This window comes from Zalophus californianus, chromosome 1, assembly GCF_009762305.2.
Source record: "Zalophus californianus isolate mZalCal1 chromosome 1, mZalCal1.pri.v2, whole genome shotgun sequence".
NCBI lineage: Eukaryota > Metazoa > Chordata > Mammalia > Carnivora > Otariidae > Zalophus > Zalophus californianus.
This window is the reverse complement of record NC_045595.1, coordinates 22168012-22188794: the sequence shown is the minus strand read 5'-3', so window position 1 is coordinate 22188794 and position 20783 is coordinate 22168012. Positions and strand designations below refer to the sequence as shown.

The window sequence follows — 20783 nt, the reverse complement described above, 5'->3', positions numbered from 1 at the left end:
GCACTTTTACTGGTTCACTGACAGCATCTTTTCCTGGAATCAGGACATCTCTGGACTTCAGGATCATGAGTTTCAGATTCGACATCCAGATTCCCCTGCCCTGCTTTACCAGTTTCGATTAGGAGATGAAAAACTCCAGGTAATACATAGCTGTATATTTTCATGGGCAGAATGAAAGCCAGCCAGGTTCTGTCAGGCTGAGAGAATGTGTACTTCTCTGAAACTTCATGAGGTCAGAATGTCAGCTGGTTTAGACTGTCTGCTAAACCAGCTTTTAAGCCACCAATAGAATACAGATTTAAAGTAGATCTGAGGACCATCTGTTTAATTAGCCACTATATGATTAGTTATTATTTAGAGAGAGGCGTACTTTTCTAAGAAATTATAAAGTAGCTTATTGGGCACTTGCATTACATTTTTTAAAATTTTATTTATTTATGTGAGAGAGAGTGAGAAGGAGCAGGGAGAGGGAGAAGCAGACTTCCTGCTCAGGGAGCCTGACATGGGGCTCGATCCCAGGATCCCCAAATCATGACCTTAGCTGAAGGCAGACACTTACCCAGCTGAGCCACCCAGGCGCTCTGGCACTTGCATTACATTTACTTTGTCATTTCTCTCTGGTGTTATATCACTCACTCAGTTGGATGATTTCTGTAAGTTTTCTGGCCTCTTGTGCAATGAAGAAATAATGCTACCCCCAAAAGAGAAGGCTTATTTAGTCTACCTTCTAGGATCTGATCTGCCAGTTTTGTTTTGGGAAGAACAGAATTTAATGGATCAGTTTTTTCAGAAGGCAGTGTCCTCGGTTGATCATTTTTTTTCCTTCCTTGCACAGGCCCCAATGGCTTTGTTTTACCCAGCAACTTTTGGAATTGTTGGCCAGAAAATGACAACTTTGCAGCACAGATCGCAGGGAGACCCTGAGGATCCTCATGATGAGCATTACCTGCTGGCCACGCAGAGCAAGCAGGAACAGGTCTGCAGGGATTTTGGTGTGAGAAGAGACAGCCTTGCCCCTGCAGGAGAAGTTTGCCCATAATTAATGGATTGTTGCAGTCACTGCAGTCTGACTGCATACCAAAGCTAATACTGTTTTTAGAACTGCAGATGAAATGAAGTCTAAATTTAAAATCCAGATGACAGATTTCTTCATTCAGTAGACGTTAATCCAATTTTCAGAATACCAGTCCACACACTTAAAAGTTAGTTTAATGAAAATACTTCCTGTTGGTGTATACATTATTTCCTTTTGAACGTTTATTCAGTAGGGAATATTTTCAGTAAAACCTCACCTGTTTTAAAAATTATAATGTAAACAGTATGTGGTCTAGGCAAAAAGCTGAATTCTCTTGTCCAGAGCTAATGATCCCGGTAATAGGATGTCTGATGCAGGGGCACAAATTAAAGCTCTTATTTGCCAGTGAAACAGCAGCTCATGATGGAGGGAGGAGGGCTCTAAACCTTCTCTAGTCCTTGTCCCTGAGCATCAGGTGGTTAGATAAGGTCTGAAAACGAGGATTCCATAATAGCCACAGGCACAAGAATCCTACCAAAGTACTCCACCTAAAAACTCCGCTCAAGGGGGAAATGTCCGTGTATGCTGACATTTCAGTTTTAAAATCCAGCCAGTGATAGTAAGGTCGTGAGACTTGCCCTGCCTGCCAATGACTGCTTTGGAATTGTCAGCACATCCTCATCTTTTGTACACCGCATCTCACTCCCAGGTGATCTGGGAGTGGGTCCAGGTGGTTGGCTGTATGCTAGCATGCATTCCCTCTGCACCACAGTGATGGACCTTTGCTTTGTAGTAGTGTAAAACAGTGCAGTAGGGACGGGTGGGTTTTAGCTGGAGAACATCAACACTGTTCTGTTCTAGTCCTGCCATCCACTTGATTGTCCTTTTGATTGATTTAAAGTCTGCCAAAGCTACTGCTGACCGAAAGTCTGCATCCAAACCCATTGGATTTGAAGGGGATCTTCGTGGCCAGTCTTCTGATCTTCCAGAAAGACTCCATGCCCAGGAGGTGGATTTGGGATCCTCCCAGGGAGACTGTCTGATGGCTGGCAATGAATCTGAGGAGGCTCTCACCGCACTGATGTCCAGGAAGACTGCCATCTCTCTGTTTGAAGGGAAAGCCCTGGGCCTGGATAAAGCCATTCTTCACAGCATCGACTGCTGTTGTAAGCATGTTTCGGAAGCTGGTTAGGTGAATGGGTTCAAGCTAGAGTCTGGTTGTGCAGCATAGCATATGCATTGAAAAACTGTGGAGCCCCTGCTTTGTGCTTGCATTGTCCGGTATTAGGAATTGGTTCTTGGCTTCGTTGGGCATATAGCATACTAGAGGAGACCAAAGAAGTTAAATTGTCACACAAATGGGAAATCACAACTATGGCAGGTGCTGCGAAGACGAACTAAAGTATTCTGACTTTCAGAGCTTCTGATGGATTTAATAAGGGATTTTTATTAGGAGGAAGAAGCGTGGAGGGTGGGAGGCTTGGCAGGGAAGACTTTCTTAGGGAAGAGCCACTTAAGAGAGATGTAGGAGGTGAGTGGGGGTTAGCCTGTCACAGACAGGGTAGCATTCTGGGCAGAGGAAGAGACCTTTGTGGAGGCCAGTGTGGCTGGGGGGCCAGGGGCCAGGATGAAGCTAGAGAAGCAGTGTGTACACATCACACTGAACTTTGTAGGTCCCTGTAGAGATTTTGGTCCTAATCCTGCAAGTAACAGAATGGAGGGTGCAATAGCAACATGTTCACATTGGTGTTTGGAAGATTCTTCTGTCTGCATTGTTGAGGATGGGTTGGAGAGAAATCTTTGAGGAGGCTCTTACAGTTCAAACAGATGGCAGTGGCTTGGCCCAGGGTGGTGGTGGGTATGGAGAAAAAGAGTTGAAGGATTATCATTGTCTTTTCAGCGTCTGATGATACCAAAAAGAAGATGTACAGTTCCATCCTCGTGGTGGGAGGTGGTTTGATGTTTCATAAAGCTCAAGAATTTCTGCAGCACAGAATTCTCAACAAAATGCCACCTTCATTTAGGCGAATTATTGAGAATGTGGATGTGATCACAAGGCCCAAGGTCTGTTGTTCATGGTGCAGTTGGATTATATGCAAATGAAACCAGGACTGATTATTTCTAACTGTAATGTTGTATGTGGACAGATAAAATCCTGGGAGCCATGAGCTTGTGTCTGGGCAGCTCTTAATTAAGGGTTTGGGCAAGTGGAAAAATTTCAGTAGGTCACAGATTTGGTGCAAGGAGCTTTGGGCTAGGGGCCTGGAGTCCTGGGTGTCAGTCCCTCCTGTGCTCTCCAGACTAGCATGACCGACTTCCCAAAAGCCAGGCCTTTGGAAAAGGACTAGGTGGGGCAGGGAGAGACTGGCTGGTCTCCCATCGGCCACAACAACTCCAGTTTTCGTTGTCATATTGAGGATCTCTTGCTGGCCCTGGACCAGGGCATCTTTTGGCTTGAACTATCTTGGAAAGAAACATTAACCCTGGAATTTAGAAAAAGGTTGTGTCTGTATTTCATTATATCCCATGAACAATTCCGGGGGATGTTCTTACTTAATTTTAATCCTGAGGAAGGGGTTATGGGATATATTTATTCCACTCTAACTTCAGAATAATGATTTCCTTATATGTATGTTCCTGCATATGGGGCCTGTTTGTGGAATAATAGTGAATAGTAGCATTTTCAGTAATAAACACTAAAGTTTTCTTATCGGTTGGAACAGAAAGATGTCTGTAGTTCATGGGTCCTGTATGGATGAGTCTTTAATGCACGTTGAAAAATTTGGCTTTTTAGGTATTGATTCAGCAGGGTTTTTTTACCCCCAAATTCAAGGAAATGATTAAGTATACGTCTTGTCCACTTTTGCTGAAATACCTTTATCACTTCCCTAGGACATGGATCCCCGGCTGATTGCATGGAAAGGAGGGGCCGTGTTGGCTTGTTTGGACACCACACAGGAACTGTGGATTTATCAGAGAGAATGGCAGCGCTTTGGTGTCCGCATGTTACGAGAGCGAGCCGCTTTTGTCTGGTGAAAATGGGCAGAAAGTCACTATTACAGACCAAAAACAGGCCTCCTGGTATATAAAAGACTCTTAAAGAATATATATATATTTTAATTTATTGACTTAGATGCTTAAGTTTCATGGAAAATAAATGAATTTTAACTTTTACGTTGACAATAGGACATTGGTGTGAAATTATAAGCTGCTTTTGTAGCCAGGACATTTACGAATAAATATGAACTTACTTTTCAGTGGTAAATGCTCCTGCCCCTTTCTCAGGGTCGCAGGAGCTCCCTGATGATGTGAAATGTTGCTGTTGAGTGGCTCCCGTGTGCATGCCTTGGCTTAAGTTGACCTCAGTGTCATCAGATAATCACAGCCACCAGGGGTGGGTGTCTGGCTCAGGTACCTGAATCCTGAGAACTGGCCAGGCCATTTGTGTTACAGCAGGCACACATTGTTTCGACTCAGGGGTGCTCTTAGAATTCCAAATAGGGAGAGAAAAGTTTCTTTTTTTCCTTTTCTGTTGGATTACAAAAAAGCCTGTGACCAGTTGAGCTCTAGATATCCAAAGGCAAAGATTTAAGGCTGGGCTGGCTGGCTTTTGTTACTCGGATGATGTGCTTCAGGGTGGGCTTAGGGAAAGACAACAATCCTTATCTGACCAAAACAACAACAACTGAAAAGGAAAACCCATTTCCTTCCTAAAGCCGAGTAGAAACAATTCAGGTAATTTGTAGTTGTTAACTTGTGTTGTGCAGATGAATAAGGGGACTGACTGCTGGTCACCTTATTACTACCAATTTAATCATCAAGTCCCCAAATTTCCTTTGTCTGAAGAACCAAGAGAAGGGTTTTGGAACTCTTTGTGCTCAGTAAGATCATTTGACCTTAATCTGTGAACAGTCTGAAGCAAAATCTTAAGTACAGACAGCTATTAGCACCAGTGGTCCAGGCCTTGGTGAAGCCTTCTGAGCCCCTGGCCAGAGGAGGAGAAGGCATTGTCTGGAGACAGAAGCTGGTCAGTGAGCACAGCCTGGGGGCTCAAGAGACCTGGGAGCACGGGGAATGCCTGATTCCTGCCACTTGTGCTGGGCATCTCCGTCCACCATCTGCTCATCCAGAACTGGAGATGTGGGAGTGGAATGGGACTAGCGGAGGGGCGGGGGGCTGACAAAAGGAGGGCTGGATAAGAGATGGAGGTAAGAATGGAATATAGAAAGACTAGGATGGTTAGAAGTCTCAGGGCCTGGAGAAATGCTGGTCCTGGAGCATTTGCATAACAAGGAGTATCCTACATATGTGATCAGAGGTGAGGAACAAAGAAGAGCCCATCGGTGTAACAGTGATTTTACCTTGTTGGTACTGTTGAAGACATGTGCCTTCAATTTGAAGATTGTATGCTCTTTATTTTTTTAACTTTTCAACAAAATAAATTTATACAATGTTGATTTTATGTTTCTGAGCTGTTTCAACACAATTTATTAATGGCTACCTAGTTCCAAAAGCAAAATGTGTTTTTGTATATCTTTTTTTTTTTTTACATAATAACCTATTGTTCTTATAACTGGTAGATGTTGATTCAGAGGAAGTTGGTTTCCGGTCCAATTTTTGACATAAGCCGTGTCCTTCCGTTACTAGCACTTTTAAGTGTGGTAAAAACTGGTCATGACAAGTAAGTGAGCTTGACCACATTAAACATATTGCCTCAGCCATTACTAACTGTCTACTTGTGAAGTTAGACATGGTGAGTTTTCACTCTGTGCTTCCTTATTTTGATTTTTATTTTATCCATAAGACTTGGCCCTTTAAGGATAATTTTAGCCCTTCACAAATATATTTTAACAGGCATCCAGTGGAAACTGATCCACACTCTAGGCAGATTCAGTATCGTACTGTGTGAGAGAGACAAGCATTCCTGGAAAGATTGCACATTAATATAAATGGCCTCTTGGTAACCTCTGCATTAAGAAAAAGATACTTTTAGAGGAAAAAGTCGGAAGACTTAAAATACCATACATATCTAGCTCTCTGGTACTTTTTTTTTTTTTTACATAACCCATTATAATTCAAGATTATAAAAAGATTCCTTCAAGAGGGCTGACTTTGAACAGAGCAGGAATTATTTGTGTTTTGAACATGAGAAGTCACATAATAACCAAGAAACTCTGAACTCTTGACAGTAACTTCTAATAGGTAACTTTGGGCTAAAGTAGACATCAGGTCTGCAGGTAATGGATGTTGGTGTCCGTATTAAAAGTCACCTGTACAAGACTCGGATAGGACCTGAATCTAGTTCAGAGCAGGAGGGTCCTCTGCAAGTGCTGGATAATATAAGTGGCTACACGTATACTGTGTCATCTGGTCAGCAAAGGAGTTCGGCTTCTTACTCTTCTGTTTTCTTACAAATGGCTTTTGTATGTAATAGAGGGTTTTTCACCCATGAAGTTAGTGAATGAGCAAAGGCTTTCTTAAATTTGGTATTCACTAAGTTTAGAGTGTCAGAGAAATAAACAGTTCTATTTACTGTGCAGTGCATGGGCTATTCAGGACTGGATGTTCGGCCGGAGGATGCTTTATCATTGTGTTATCAGACTGGTTATAGTTCTGCATTATAATTCTCCTGGACTTCTAGGTATGAAGTTGATTTAGCTTTATAATTGTAAATTTAGTTTCTGTCCTTCAGTTAATGCCACAGTAGTTAGTCGTATTTGTAACAGGTTTTTTTTTTTTTTTTTTGGCATAAAAGTTTTGCTTAAACTAAGGCGTATGTATTCAGTTAGGAATCCTCCCTATTCCTATTGCTAAATAAAGCAGGTGTATATAAAATCTCCCTACAGATAGCCCATACAGGAAACTTCAGAATCATCTGAGATACTTTCCCCCTGTAATTGGAGGAGTAGGAAGGCTTCAAGGCCCCTCACTTCTCATGGGTAGGCTACAGGGAACAGGCCGTCAGCCTCTTTCCTGCTGATACCTGCTGCATGACACGGAGAAGTTCTGTACAGAAAGCAGGAGCATCCTTCATGAGGTGGTACCTGGGGCAGACACTGAGCGCGCTGTATTCATCTTTGGTATCCACCTCTCTAAAATAGACCACCATGTATTTGTGAAGGGGAGTCTGGCTTCTCAGATCGCTACAGAAGAGGTTAAAGGCCAGGGGGAACAGGTCTTGGGAATTCTCATGGGGGCTGCCCTCACTCCTGCCACAGGTGCCATCACACCTGGGGTTGATGTCATTGGAAAGAAGGAAGATGACTTTATCCACAGCTTTCTTCTGAGTGGTAAGCCATTGCACTGGACCCATCTCAGCTATTTTCTTTTTCTGCCACTTTTCAAGGATAACCTCACTTCTGCAGTGGTTTTGAAGAAATTCAGTGAAGTAACAAACTGTGTGACGGAAACAAATTTCAGATGGGTAGACCACAAGAACCTTAATGGGGGGCAGGAGCGTGGTAGTAGGGAAGGAAGTCTTCCTGGTCCTTTCTGTGGGGAGAGAAAGCATTTGTTGTCTGTGAACAGCAAACAGCAGGTTTTCACTCTGGTCTGAACCACCATTAATAAATGTTCCCTTGCTAGGGAGTGTTGGCTGAGCACGAGGGACGTTGCTGCCAGAAAGGAAACTGTCCCCGTTGTTCGTTTTAAACGTATCACCTGAAACACACTGATGTTTAATCCTTAAAGATGCTTTAAGAGATGTATTTTCCAAGTTCTAACCACTAAATAGGTCCTCTTCAGCCATATCTTTTCAAGTAAATTCATAGAGGCGGTTTAGGTTCTTGAGGTACTTTTTTAGGTGGGTGTTTGTAATTGTACTATTCTCAGTGTCCTGTACAAACAGGACCACCTGACCTTTCCTTCACATCACGTTTTGAGTTGGGTCAACTCAGTAATCGGACCATCTTCTATCTGCAGGTGGTAAAATTTCTTTGTAGTTGCGTAAGGTTAACTGGTACCCCATTTCAGCTGGAACTGCTCTACAACAGAAACTACATACGAAAGTACTGGAACAAATAACAGGCCAAACCGTATCCCCCCAAACTGAAGTATTCCCAAGGTCAGAGTTCCACATGGCTTTCTTACTGAGGTTCTGAGATTAATCGTGTACTGTCCACAACATCACAAGTGACGGAGAAGAGGAGAAGCAGAGGTTTTCAGTGTATCTGTCTACCCTGATTACTGTATTCAAATCCTTGATGCTTTAGAGTTGGCAAGGTCCCTAGAGTATATGAATTCAAGTGAGTGTTGTTCTTACGCCATGGAAGATTTATTTTTAAAAAGTAGGAACTAGCTTAGAGTACCTGTTAGAGGCAAAACGCAATTCATTATTAGCTGTCTTTTGCCCACTGCAGTCCTTGTAGACGCCTCGGTAAAAATGACACCGGTGGTAGTCACCAGATTGGGAGGTCCCCATCCCCTGCTTTGCCTTGGCAGATGTGGCCCAGTCATTGTTACCAGTATTTTTGGAGAGCTCTACGGCACTACATCAGTGCTACCTGACTTTTGTCCTAACACCAAAATGTGACTGCCTCTAGAGGATTCGTCTTAAAAAAAAAAAACAAAAAAAAAACCTCGAAGTGTTTTTTCCTCATTCGGGTGTCTTTCAAGAACGGAATTCTCACACTTACCGTGCCTCCACATTAGATAGATCCCAACGGCCAGCACCCATGTGGCCACCAGCAGAGCTGAGAGGAGAAGAGGAAGCCAGCCACCCAGCATGCCTCTGCCTGGAGAAAACAAAGTTTATTTGCCTTCAGCAACACAAAACCAAATGAACCTCCTATTTGGAAGCCAAGATTTTCACTCTGTACTTTGTAGAAGTTTAGGTTCCTATAAAACCTAGGGGCAGTATACCTCTAGGGGATCTGCAGATGGGTGCAATTTTCCACAGAGTGTGCAGGCCATTATCATTAGATGCTCAAAAGGGATATGGGACCCAGGAGGTTAAGAAAGTTCCCCCAAAATCACTTTGGCTTCTTACTGCACATACGTGCAGGCATTTTCACCATGGTAACCAGAGTTGACGGTCAGGGTTTTTTTTTGTTCTTTGATGAACTGATGTTATTGTGGGCATGATTACTTAATACATAGTACACGCAGATGCCATTTTTAAAGGCTGTTTTGTTAGACTGACAAACATGGGGGGTAGTGCTGCCCCCCACAGGCCATGTCGGTCAGGTAAGCTCAGGAACCCATAGGCACTGTGCCCACACAGAAGTCAGGATTGCCCGGCACCTGGGTTCTCAGTTTGTTCTGCTGAGTTTCTAAGAATAACACTTTCTAACTTTTGACTCCACCCCAGGCTAGTCCTGGGAACATTTTATTTGTCTGCAACAAGAGAACTGACATCTCTAATGCAGAGAGACAATTTTCCCCAAACAAGTTGCTCTCAGGCATAAGTGAGGCGTGTCTTTTGGGGCTCATAGTTCTAATTTGTTATCCAAATGTTGGCTGTGTGACCACACCAAACTACAGTCACAGTTAGGCCAGGGCCATGGAGACTGGTCAGAAAACCAGAATGCCGTGAAATGCCCCCTCCCGTCCGTACTTGGTCCCCTAACGCCCCTGACTTTCCGGCCCATCCCTGTGGCACCCTGCACATCCATTTTTGCACTGTTTATTACCCCCCTTCTTGTGTGTATCCTGTTTCATAAAGGATCCTGCCGTGAATTCATACATAGAACCTTTGTTTTCAGTCTGGTGCGGCTTCGCCCTCTGCCCCTGCACCCCGGCCCCACGTGCACAGCAGGGACCCCCTTACCCTCCCGCGGGACAGGTGCGCCCCCTGGCACACAGCGAATGGGGTGGCACTGGTGGGGCCCCTCGGGCCCTGAACCTCTCTGATGACCGTGCGGAAATGGCTGGGCACTTACGACTGTCCAGGGGGAAGGACATGCCCGATTGTGGGCAAAGCACAACTGTTCCTTTGCGTCGGATGCAGTCATTGCCACAAGTATGGAAATACGGAGTCAGCTGAGGGAAAAACAAGAGGCTCAGGAAGTTCCCATCATCCTTCAGAGCAAAACCTCAACACAATGCCTACGTTCACCAAAACCCTTTCCCTTTGGGTTGAACCGCACCCCCACCCCAGCATGGTAATAGGACATTTTTTTCCCTTGGGCACACTTCCATAACAAAGCCCTAAAATCCAAACCAGTGACCCAAGACCGAACACCTTCCGACTCCTGAATTGTGAACCTAAACTTTGTACGTGTTGCTAACGTGTTGGTTTCCTTATCTAAAAGGGTTAGGTCACCTCCTAATACATATACAAATATTTCCTCTAAAAAAAACCCAGAGCAGTAGAGCTCCTATTGACAGACACATCCCCAGAGACTAGGAAAATCTGGTTCCCTGGAAAAGGGATGCCGTCATAATATGCTGACAGGTATCTGCTCCCTCTGAGTACGGCCTTTATGTTCCAGGGGATGAGAAACAAAAGCTACTTAGACCTTGGGCATGGCTGTGTCCCACTATGACCCTCGATGTCCCCACATCATAAACTCGGAGCTGAAAGAGACCCGAGAGCATCTACTGGTCCAACTTCCTGCTTCCCAGCGGAGTCAAAGGAGGCGGCTGCCCTTCAAAGTTCATACATTGACCTCCACCCAAACCTTCTGATTTCCAATCCTTTGTTGCTTCATTTTGCAGTTGGGAAAATTAAATGGTACTCCCGTCTCAGAATTACTCTGAGGCTCTGTGACTAAAAACGGCAAGTCAACAGCCACGAATAAGAGCAGAGGGAATTGTGACCCTGAGGTCGGCTCTGGCCCTCGCCTCTGTAGTCCCCAAGGCAGGGATGCCCCGCAGACGTCCCTGAGGGCCAGGCAGGAGTATGCTGCAGGAGGGAGAGAGAGAGGGAGGGACCTCACGGAAGCAGCTGGAAGGACCAGTGCGCCACAGCCCATCTCTGCATGCCCGGCCCTCCCCAAACATCTCATTAAGCCTTACCTGGACCACAGCACCTTCACTTTCCCCCATAACGGGGATCACCACTGAAGCTCGACTTGGGGGGTTGTTCTGGTGCAGGTTACGTGAGACAAAAATCAAGACACGTGAGCCAGACGAGTGAGGCCAACAACAAACACAGCCAGGGAGGGAACTGCTCTTCCCAAACTGACTCTCAATTCACTAGACTGTGAACAACCATTCATTTCCTACTTCTGAAATGTCTACTTTTGGTTGGTTTTAGGTTCTCGGGGACATTTCCAGGGATGTTCCCAGGGACTTGTTTCTCTCTGTTGAAAGCATCGAAAGAGCCCAGCACATTTGGACAACGGACAGTCCTGTCTGTGCTCTGTTAACATTGAAAGCCTGTCCAGGGCATCCTAGAGCTTCTACATTTTTCGTCAACAAGGTGAGGAAGGCTGGAGGTTGAGGATGGGGCGGGAGAGGGGGGTTGTGTTAGGAAACGAAGGGATGAAGTACCTCCAGCACGTTAGAAAACCCAATTACGATGTTACTTCGGATGAGAGCCATGTATTTGTTTCCAAGGGGGCTGGTTGTAAAATTCACTTCTACTGCCGTCTTGTTCTTCTCACAAGCAGTGATGTTTGGATCCCACAGACTTCCTGAGTCAAGAGAGAATCACATGGATGGCGTTGCAAACTGTCACTCATTTAAGTCCCCCAGAGGGCTTGACAAAAACAAATCTAAGTTCTCAGGCAGTCGTGCATCCAAGAGATACGGGCTGTACTGCATAGTGTACTTTTTATTAATCACTGCTCCCAGAACCTCAAAGTACCTGCTGCCCAAGAAAGTTTAGGGGCCCCATGTCACTGCTTTGCATAATATAGCTTCCCTGGGCTGGGGGTGATGGGAGGCACAGGTCAGGTTCTACTACTCCTATTCTCCACGTCCATTCCGAGTTACGGGTAGGGTCAGCATTTTCTCCTTTCCAGGATGGGGAGGAGGAACCATGGGCCACAGGACATGTCCAAGGTTATAGAGCAAGTGAATTCCGCATCAGGACTATGGCTACCAGAACATTCTGGGTTCTGGGAGCTTCATCCATCAGATCCATCCATCCATTCTGCTGGCTTTACTGAATGGGAAGAAATAACGAAATGCCTCATCGCTTAGCAGATACTCGGACAGGACTACCCTGTGGCAGAAAGTCAGTTGATTGCTGTGACTTGCAAATCAGCACCAGGTTAATTTCCAGGAACATGAGAGATGATAGTGTGCATTGTTTCCCCTACCTGGGAGAGCACTTCAGGACCGAGCTCAGAACTGTCTTTAGGAGTGGGGGTCTAGGACTGATTGCAGGCCCACAGAGCTCCTCATACTCACCGTGCCCTCCAAAGTCCAGATCTCTCTTGGTGGGGGGCAAGAGAGGAAGCAGAAAGCTCCAAGTCTGCCTTCCGCCAAGGAGACTGCATGCAGCTCAGTCTGACAGGGTGCACAGGGATGCTTTGTGGGGTCAGGGTACCTAAAAGACAGGGACTGGTCCCCTCTTATACCACTAGCCTCATTAGCGTCCTAAGACTCTACTACCCAGAAATTTACACACGCCCTTGTAAAATCCATGGAAATTGGACACTTGGAACTGATTATCCTGAAGGGACTTATTTCAAAATTCAAAGGGTAGTGGCAGGTTCTAATAGTCTCTCGCCTGTGAGAGGGGAACCCCCGTGAAGACACAGGTTGAGAGTATGCTTCTAGGTCACGACTTGAGCTAACACTTGCACCTTGAATGTCTGCTAACCCAAACAGAAGGTTCACAGGGTCCCCGTGGCCAGAGGTCAGTGGTACTGCTGTCTGAGCAGGTGGAAGGACTTACAGATTTCCCTCCAGTCAGGAGGGCCTTCCATCAGGATGGACCACCATAGGTGCAGTTAGGCCAGAAAGGATCATTTCACCAAGGCGGTGGGTGTTTTTCTGTGCCTGCTCCTCACTACCTAAAGCTACTCAGAGTCGGCCTTTCTCTGGACAGGCTGCTTGATTCAGCAGGCACAGGGCCAGCCGGGGGTCAGCCCACTGCGCATCTCTAAGCCTCGGTTTCTTCGTGGAAGATGGACTGAGCTGGGTGGGCTCCAGTTTCTTCTAATAACAAAAGCGAATGCTATATTTACTTACCTGCCTCGATGCACTTTTTTGTGTGTTTCATTATGTGGTTTAGGCAGCCTGAAGATTTGAACGAAAGTTTTTATGTTTTAGAAAACGGTATCTCTGCTCCACTCCCTTGCCAACAAGTACACACAACACAGGGTTACCACAATTGTAACAAATTGCCAGAACATTCAAGATGTGAGGTAAGATAGCGAATTTAAATGGGATGCTAACATTTGACTATTAAACAGATTACCCACGAAGTGATAGCCAGAGTCTGATTTAAATACAATCTTTATCAGAATAGTAACTGTGATGATCCCCAGAAGACTCAAACCTTTGAAAATGAGGTTTGATAATATATGTAAATACTGCCCCTCCCAGGAGGTGGAGCTTAACTCACACCGCCCCCCCCCCCCAACACACACACCCCTACCCCAGAGTGGGGCAGATTTAGTCACTTGTCTTCAAAAACTAGAGTAGAGAAATGGACAGTCGGTAGACCTGCCATGGAGATGACTGGCGGATACCAGTGATGTCGTGTGGTTGTCACCCACCCCTGCTAGGAGGCAATGAAAAGGACACCCCACCTCTGCAGTATCTCTCCAAAAACCCACATCCCCAGGCTAATCACGAGGCAAACATCAGACAGACCCAGACTAGGGGACATTTTGCAGGATGCCTGGCCAGCCTTCCAGATTGTAAAGGTCACTAGGACTAAAGAAAGACTCGAAGCCTGTCACAGACCAGAGGAGACAGGAGACACGAGGACTAAATGTGACCGGAACAGAAAGCAGGCATTCATGGAAAAGCAGGTGACATCCCAATAAAGTCTGGAGTTTCATTAATAGAAATGTACCGATGTTGGTTTCTTAGTTTTGACAAATGCAACCATGGTAACGTAACAGGTTAAAGATGGGGGATCCCGGGTGAGGAGCTCTACGGGAATTCTTTGGACATCTACACAACTCTTTGTATTATCCTGGCAAACTTATTCCAAAATAAAACATTTCCATTTTTTAAAATGAGGTTTTAGTCTCATCGAGAAAGCTGGAACACCCTGGACCGCAAACTCAAAGAACACCAGGGAATCGGAAATTGCCCCATTTGTCTTGGATGCTTCGCCAGAGACAGAGGACGGGACTGGAGAACAGAAGAGATGACCGGCCTAGGTGAGGGTGGCATGGGGACCGCTGCAGCCAGGAACCGTTCTGGACCCTCCACACGCGGCACATGATCCTGCCTCATGCTCACGACAGCCCTGTGTGTGACACTGCAGGTGTGATACTCGAGGGCTGGTTGTGGGCTGTGCGGTAGCGGAAATGACCCAGCATTCAGCTCGGTGCCACCCTGCCTCTTGCTGACAGCCCAGGGGCCCACTGGAGGCTGAGACCCAGCCGCTCTTCCCAACATCACAGCCTGCTAGCCAAGTGGAACAGATGTTGTGCAGGAAACATTTTGTATCAAGGACAGAGTGGTGGAAGTCACTGACCAAGAAGGACCTGAGTGGGAATGTCAGCTTCTCTTGGGCTGTGTGTGTAACCCAGGGCAAGTCACTTAAGCTCTCCATGTCTTCATCTAAGCAACGGGGCTCTCCCAACCTCAGGGCTGTTGGAATCTTTGGCGAGAGGATGCGTGTTAGGCGCTCAGCACCGGGTCCGACACAGGAATGGGCTGTCCCCTACGTTTGATCTGACTTACTCCTCTCCCCCACTCTGTGAGGGAGACATAGTTACTGCGTGTTACAGATGAGGAAACCAGACTTGGCGGGGCCAGATGCTTTGTCCAGAGTACCCCAGCCTCTCTGCACCAAACCACACACCCCGCGGCAAGCATCCCAGCCAGCCAGAGGAGTGAGGGAGTTTACCTGGTGAGGTGAAGTTCACAGACATGGAGGGGGGGTCTTCATTCATATTGGCATTGGGGATATTGTGGGCCCCGATGAAGTATAGTGTGTTTGGCTCTACAGGAAAGCCTGTGTAGGAAAACGTCCACTGAAAGGCAAAGCAAAGAACCGCTGAATTTCCAAAACACTGCAATGCAGACACATGGCACCTTTGTGCGCTGCCCTCTTATTTATAATTGCCTTCCTTAATCTACTGCTGAAACTGAGGTCTCTAGCCAATGTCTGCTAAGGGAACGTAGCCCACACAATTTGCCATTAAGCCACAGAATCAGAGAAGTGTAAGCTTTTAGAGCCAGGATAGAATTTAAGTTCAGCTCCCCTCACTTTGCTGATGGGGAAACTGAGGCCCAGAGACGCTGACTTGCCCCAGGCACAAAGGCCAGCAGCGGCCAGGCATCCTGCTTCAGGCTCCAAGCTGTAGCTGCTCGGCGGCCTGGGTGTCCAGCACGTCACCACTCCCCCCAAGCGAAGGGGCTGGCTCTAAGGACAGTTAGCCAGGGGCCTCAGCGTGCTCACTCTGCTGCCAGACGGTCTGGTCTGAGTCTGGAAGGCTTCCGTGTAATTGCACCTCACGCAGCTGTAGGACTGGAGGTTGCTCTTGCCTGTCACGCAGATCTTGGTGGCCTTCAGCAAGCGAATGCTGGCTGCAGAGACAGGCAAGGGGACAGCTGTTTATTTAGCACCTACTACGTGACCAGCTTGATGCTAGAGCGCTTACACGACTCACCTCCGTTCATGTTCACAACAGTCCCAGGAGGTAGGCACCCTGGTCCCCTGGGTACAGAGGAGGCGAGTGAGGCTTGGGGGCTTTCAGGGGGCTCTGCCCAAGCTTACAAAGCTCCTCAGCAGCAGATATGGATTTAGCCCAAAGCCCAAGCTCTTTTCTCCTCACAGGGAAGCCTCAATTTCACAGGATCCTACAAAGGGGATCCTACTCTGGCTCTGCACTATTTAAGGGGAACAGGCCTCCCAGAGTGTCATCCCCAAACCATGCCAGGTCTGACCACCCCTTCTCTCCCCTATTCCCTGCCTCTCTAAGGCTTACATTCCCTCAAGGCCCAGTCCCCCCTAGCACGACAGCTAACCAATGCCTCACTCTGCGAGGCATGGGGCCACTGCCTTACTGCCCCACCCAATTCCAGTGCTCTCCTGAGGGCCCTCTCCTGCTCCCCCCCGCCTCCATCCCACTAAGATGGAGCCCAGCTCCTTCCCGGATGCCCTGGACACGGATCCTGTGCCCCTGTGGCTGAGCATGCCTCCCCTAGCCCCCGAGAACCCTCCTGCGTGGCAAACTGTAGCTGCCTCACCTCTCTGCGCCAGGCCCTCCCAGATTCCTGACTTGGTGGAATTTAACAGAATTGAGCCGGTGGAAACCAGAGTCATGGGCTTTAGGCCCCCAGGATTGGTTCATGGAAAGGACTCACAGGCTGCCGTGGGGAGATGCCAGGACCTTCATGGTGCCATGTGGGAAAGGGAAAAGTAATGTACCTGAGTCAGCACTTGCCCTAAACTTGGAGAGGGGGATCATCTCAGTACTTACTCTGTTTTCTTCCATGAAATCTAAGAACACACAGAAGAGTACACAGATCGTAAGTAGAGCACGTGATGAGTTGTCACACTCGTGTAGCCAGTCCCCAGGCCGCGAAAAAGCCTAGGAGTGCCCTTCATGCTTCCTGTCAGTCACTCCTGAGCCAAGAGTTACCACTGCCCTGACTTGTAACCACTCAGGTTTGTGTTCGGATGTGAGTGTGGACTCCTGAATCTGGCTTCTTCGGTTTGTGAGGTTCATCCACACTGGGTTTAGTTACAGATCATTCATGCTCATCGCTGCACTGGATTGGATTTGCGATTCTACTGTCATCAGGAATTTGATGCATTTCGGTTTGGGGCTGTTATGAATAACAGTACTAGGAATAATCTAGTACAGCGGTCCCCCCTTATCTGCAGGGGATATGTTCCAAGACCCCCAGTGGATGCCTGAAACCATGGATAGTACTGAACTTTATATATCCTATGTGTTTTCCTATTCATACATACCTCCGATAAAGTGGATAAATCAAGCGCAGCAAGAGATGAACAATAATAGAACAATTATAATAATAGACTGTAATAAAAGTTATGTGAATGTGGTCTCTCTGAAACTGTCTTACTGTACTGTGCTCACCCGTCTACGTGAGGAGGTGAAGTGAGGTGAACGACGGAGGCACGGTGATAGAGCGTTAGGCTCCTGCTGACCTGCGGAAGGTATGTCAGAAGAAGGGTCACCTGCTTCCAGAGTGCAGTTGCCTGCAGGTAACTGAAACCACGGAAAGCAAAGCCACAGATAGGGAGGGACCACGGTATGAGGCTTTTGGTGCACTTTTGTATATATTCTGTTGGGTTTATGCCAGGGGTGGAGTTAATGGGCCAGTCTGCACTTTTCTGCTTTAGTAGACACTTCAGGCTTTATTGCTTGATTCAAACTTACCATCTGCCCGGAGTCTCCAGCTGACATTCATCAAAATGGAATAATCCTCCATGGCAACATTGCTTTTAACAGGTTCCACTTGGAGGTCCCTCAAGTCTCCTGGGGTCAGAGTGTGTTGGACCATCCACTCTGGAGATGGTCCTGGGAAGAAACAAAACTGCCTAGGACACTCTCCTCCTGGCCCAGTCCAATGCCATTTCCTCTCAGTGGCCCACCCTGACCAGTCCTTCATTCACAATTCATCTCTTCTTCCTGCTAAGGCAGGCCAGGCCAGACATTTCTTAGTGCTGGCTGCTTTATGGCCGAGGAGATGCTCAGCCTCCTGGCCCCAACCCACAGGACCCTCGGGACCACCCCCACATGCCTGTCCCTGTGTATCTGACATGCTCATTAGTCCTGCCTTCCTCACCCCTCAGCCTGCACTCCAGCCAGCTGGCCCACACAACTGCCCTTCCTACCTCCTAATCCTTGCCGGCACCGTCTCTCCTCCAGCTCATCCTTTCCATCCACATTTCTTGGGCAGAAGCCTACCCATTCTTGAAATGCTACTATCTCGAACACTCCTTCTTCTCTAAAACATTTGTGTCCCGTTCTCAACTGTAAGTGACCTCCCTACCACAGCACTTGGTCTCTGAGAAGTGTCAGGCTTCACTTCCCACCCTGAAGGGTCATTCCTGTCCTGCCTGTGCCCCTCTTACTGGCCAGGAACCCATCTGAAACCTGGGAGCTCTGCCTCACCAGGTGACAGACGCTTCATCCACAGCAGCTAACAAAGCAATGTTTCACCCTGTACCTTGTCTCCAATGACCCACTGCCTGGACTTGGGCCCCCCAAAAGTCCAGCTGTTCTGCCAGCCCCAAATACCCATTCCCTAGCACACCTACCAGGTTCAGAGCCACACTGAATCGTCTGCAAGAGAGAGAGAAACAAAGTGTCATGTTGAATGCTAGCAAACCCTAAGCCTTCATTTGCCAAATTAGACAAAACACCATCTTTTTCTTTCTTTCTTTTTTTTTTAGATTTTATTTATTTGACAGAGAGAGCACAAGCATGGGGAGTGGCAGACAGAGGGAGAAGCAGGCTCCCCGCTGAGCAAGGAGCCCGATGTGGGACTCGATCCCAGGACCCTGGGATCATGACCTGAGCCAAAGGCAGATGCTCAACCAACTGAGCCACCCAGGCACCCCAAAACCATCTTTTTCTTAAAATGCATATATGAGTGGCAAACTTTTGGAGAAAAGCTGGGCTGATTCCACTTCAGTTTGGGGGAAACTAAGCTAGCCCATTGTAGGCTGTGATGGACCTGACATTAACTGTCATAGACTTGACCTTCAAGCCTGCTCATCACCTCACTTAAAAAACTAGAGGTGGGTCTCCACCCCTCTCTGTGCCTTGCCCCCTTCCCTTGTTGTAAGCAGGGGTGACTCTGGACCATCATGAAGACCGCTTCACACTCTATCGTTCAACTGTGGATTCTCAGGACCATCCAGAGTATTTATTGATTCTCCCCAGGTTAGGGACTAAGCTGTGCTGAGAAGATCAACAGAAGAAAGCTATAAATGCAGTCCATGGTGCCTTCCCGGGGCCTTGAAAATAGTCCTCCTCTGATGCAAAAGGACTCACCAGAGCTGTAACTGGGATTTCATCGTGTCATCTTTTTAAAAGAGCTTTTAAAAAAATAGGTATGTATTAGTGTCCAAGAAAGGATAGTACTAAATCCCTTGGAGGTGACGGCTCATGTCTTTTTAAGAAAAAAAAAAATACTTAGTACTTTCATTTTGTAATAAAATGCTGGACCTAAAATAGTTAACTTTCAGGCAGCACCAAGTTCCAGTGACAAGACCCTACAGGCCAAAAGGCCACTGCTCTGCAATCTGATCCCTCTCAGACTGAACATTTCCAAACATCTTGTAAGAAAGAAGGCAAGACTTTTGATGGTTTGAGTAATCTGGGTTTGTTAAGTCCCTCATCTTTGTCTTTTTACAGCTGAACTCCAAGTAATATCAGACATTTTTTCTTTAAACAAGCCACCATAGTAGGAGCTGAGTTCTTGTCAAAGGGCTGGTGAGACAAATTTCAGGAAGAAGCAAAGCAACAAGCATAATAGCTGGAGACATCAGGGCACATGAATGGGGTTTGTCTTCCCATAACCATCAACAAGTAACCACCATGTTTTATGCTCTATGCTATGCTAAGAGGGCAGAGACAGAGTTGCAAATGCTTTTTGAAAGATTTTTCTTCATTAGTGACCCAGGATTGAGATTCCCTCAATCCTTCAAGGCAATGGGGAAGAAAGGAAACCGGCCAGAGTCCAACAGATTCCAGCTCCAAGGTCATGGTACCCCAGCACAGGAGGAATCAACATGGCAAAAAAAGGCAAGCGGTAATGGAGATACAGTTCTTGTGCCCAAAGTTGGGCAGACTTCAAGAGTGCAAGCAATAACAATATTGAGCACCTACTATGTGCCACACTCCTTGCGGCTGCCTTGCAAGCCCTGTCCCTGTTCCTCACTAGACCCAACTGAGTTGGGTATGACTCTTCCCTTTATAGGTGAGGACACCGAGCCTCAGCATAAATGACTGAATCCAGAACGCAGGCTGGCATTTGAGTCGGGGTCCGTCTGATTCCGACGATGCCCCTGACTCCAGCACCCCGAAGCCCCGGGGCGGCCTGGCCGAAACCCGTCGGGCGGCCCCCCAGAAGGTGCGGACGTGCCCCTTCCAGGCGGCCCTCTGGGAACGAGCGTGAGCTGGAGGCAAGGTGAGAGGGTGCGGACGCCGTCGGGGTCCGGGCTGCAGGGACGGGACGCAGGAAAGGGGCGCGGGCGGAGGCTTACCGACTCCGGGGACACTGCTCCCCAGCACAGCGTGGCCAGGCTCAGCAGCACTAGCGACATCGCGGAGCCCCAGGCCAGCCCTCCCCGCGGCCGCGCTCTTATCTCGGCGCCCCGGGCCACCCCTCGGGGGCCCCGCCTCCCACAGCGCCGCCCCCAGCCCCCGCCGCCCGGAGCCGAGGGCGGCCCCCTCCCTGGGTGGGGACCGTAGGAGCGCCCTGGCCTGCCCGGACTCGTCCGGATGGGCCGGGTCGCAGCGCCTCGGGGCACCTGGCGGGTGGAGCACGAGCGGGCGCAGCGCACCCCGGGCCCCGCGCACACGTGCGAGCAGTGAGCCAGGTGCGCGGCGGCACACGCGCCCTCGGGCCGGCCCGGCGCAGACCGGGTCCGAACCGCCCGGCCGCCGCTCCCCTCCAGGCCGCGGAGAGCGCGCCGTGCGCCGGCGCCGCCAGTTAGAGGGTAGCGGGGCCAGGGCCGGGCCGCCGCCGCCCGCTCCGCCCGCCC

General features: G+C 48.0%; 2 protein-coding genes across 7 annotated transcripts in view; one reads left to right on the top strand and one right to left on the bottom strand.

Annotated features, from left to right (window-relative positions):
• Positions 1-6912, top strand: part of ACTR8 (actin related protein 8) — an 18169-nt gene extending 11257 nt beyond the window's left edge. For all 3 annotated transcript variants that reach the window (XM_027583776.2, XM_027583775.2, XM_027583777.2), the window contains 5 exons: positions 44-139; positions 836-976; positions 1917-2181; positions 2916-3079; positions 3908-6912. In XM_027583776.2, the coding sequence (XP_027439577.1) occupies positions 44-139; positions 836-976; positions 1917-2181; positions 2916-3079; positions 3908-4051 (810 nt within the window). In that variant the 3' untranslated portion in view covers positions 4052-6912. The remainder of the gene's footprint in view (positions 1-43; positions 140-835; positions 977-1916; positions 2182-2915; positions 3080-3907) is intronic.
• IL17RB (interleukin 17 receptor B) lies at positions 5415-20783 on the bottom strand. Of its 4 annotated transcripts, XM_027583782.2 has the most exons (14): positions 20283-20783; positions 18330-18354; positions 17446-17586; positions 17143-17213; positions 16519-16538; positions 15706-15752; positions 15495-15622; positions 14940-15066; positions 13100-13147; positions 11450-11592; positions 10973-11041; positions 9895-9994; positions 8650-8748; positions 5415-7507 (listed from the first exon to the last, which is right to left on the bottom strand). In XM_027583782.2, the coding sequence occupies exons 1-14, from the start codon at positions 20340-20342 to the stop codon at positions 6960-6962; spliced, it is 1626 nt and encodes a 541-aa protein (XP_027439583.1). In that variant the 5' UTR covers positions 20343-20783; the 3' UTR covers positions 5415-6959. The 4 variants fall into 4 exon arrangements, with proteins under 4 accessions (XP_027439583.1, XP_027439585.1, XP_027439584.1 ...); XM_027583784.2 differs by lacking the exons at positions 17143-17213; positions 20283-20783; XM_027583783.2 differs by lacking the exons at positions 15706-15752; positions 16519-16538; positions 17143-17213 and having other exon boundaries at positions 20283-20780.

Bases quoted from the DNA above. Each gene is read 5' to 3' on its own strand.
- IL17RB (XM_027583782.2), bottom strand. From the start codon at position 20,342: ATGTCGCTAGTGCTGCTGAGCCTGGCCACGCTGTGCTGGGGAGCAGTG. The intron at 16,539-17,142 runs GTGAGCACAGTA...GTGTGTTCTTAG, and splicing joins TCACCTCCTCACGTAGACGG to ATTTCATGGAAGAAAACAGA. The intron at 13,148-14,939 runs GTAAACTCCCTC...TCAAATCTTCAG, and splicing joins TGTGAACTTCACCTCACCAG to GCTGCCTAAACCACATAATG.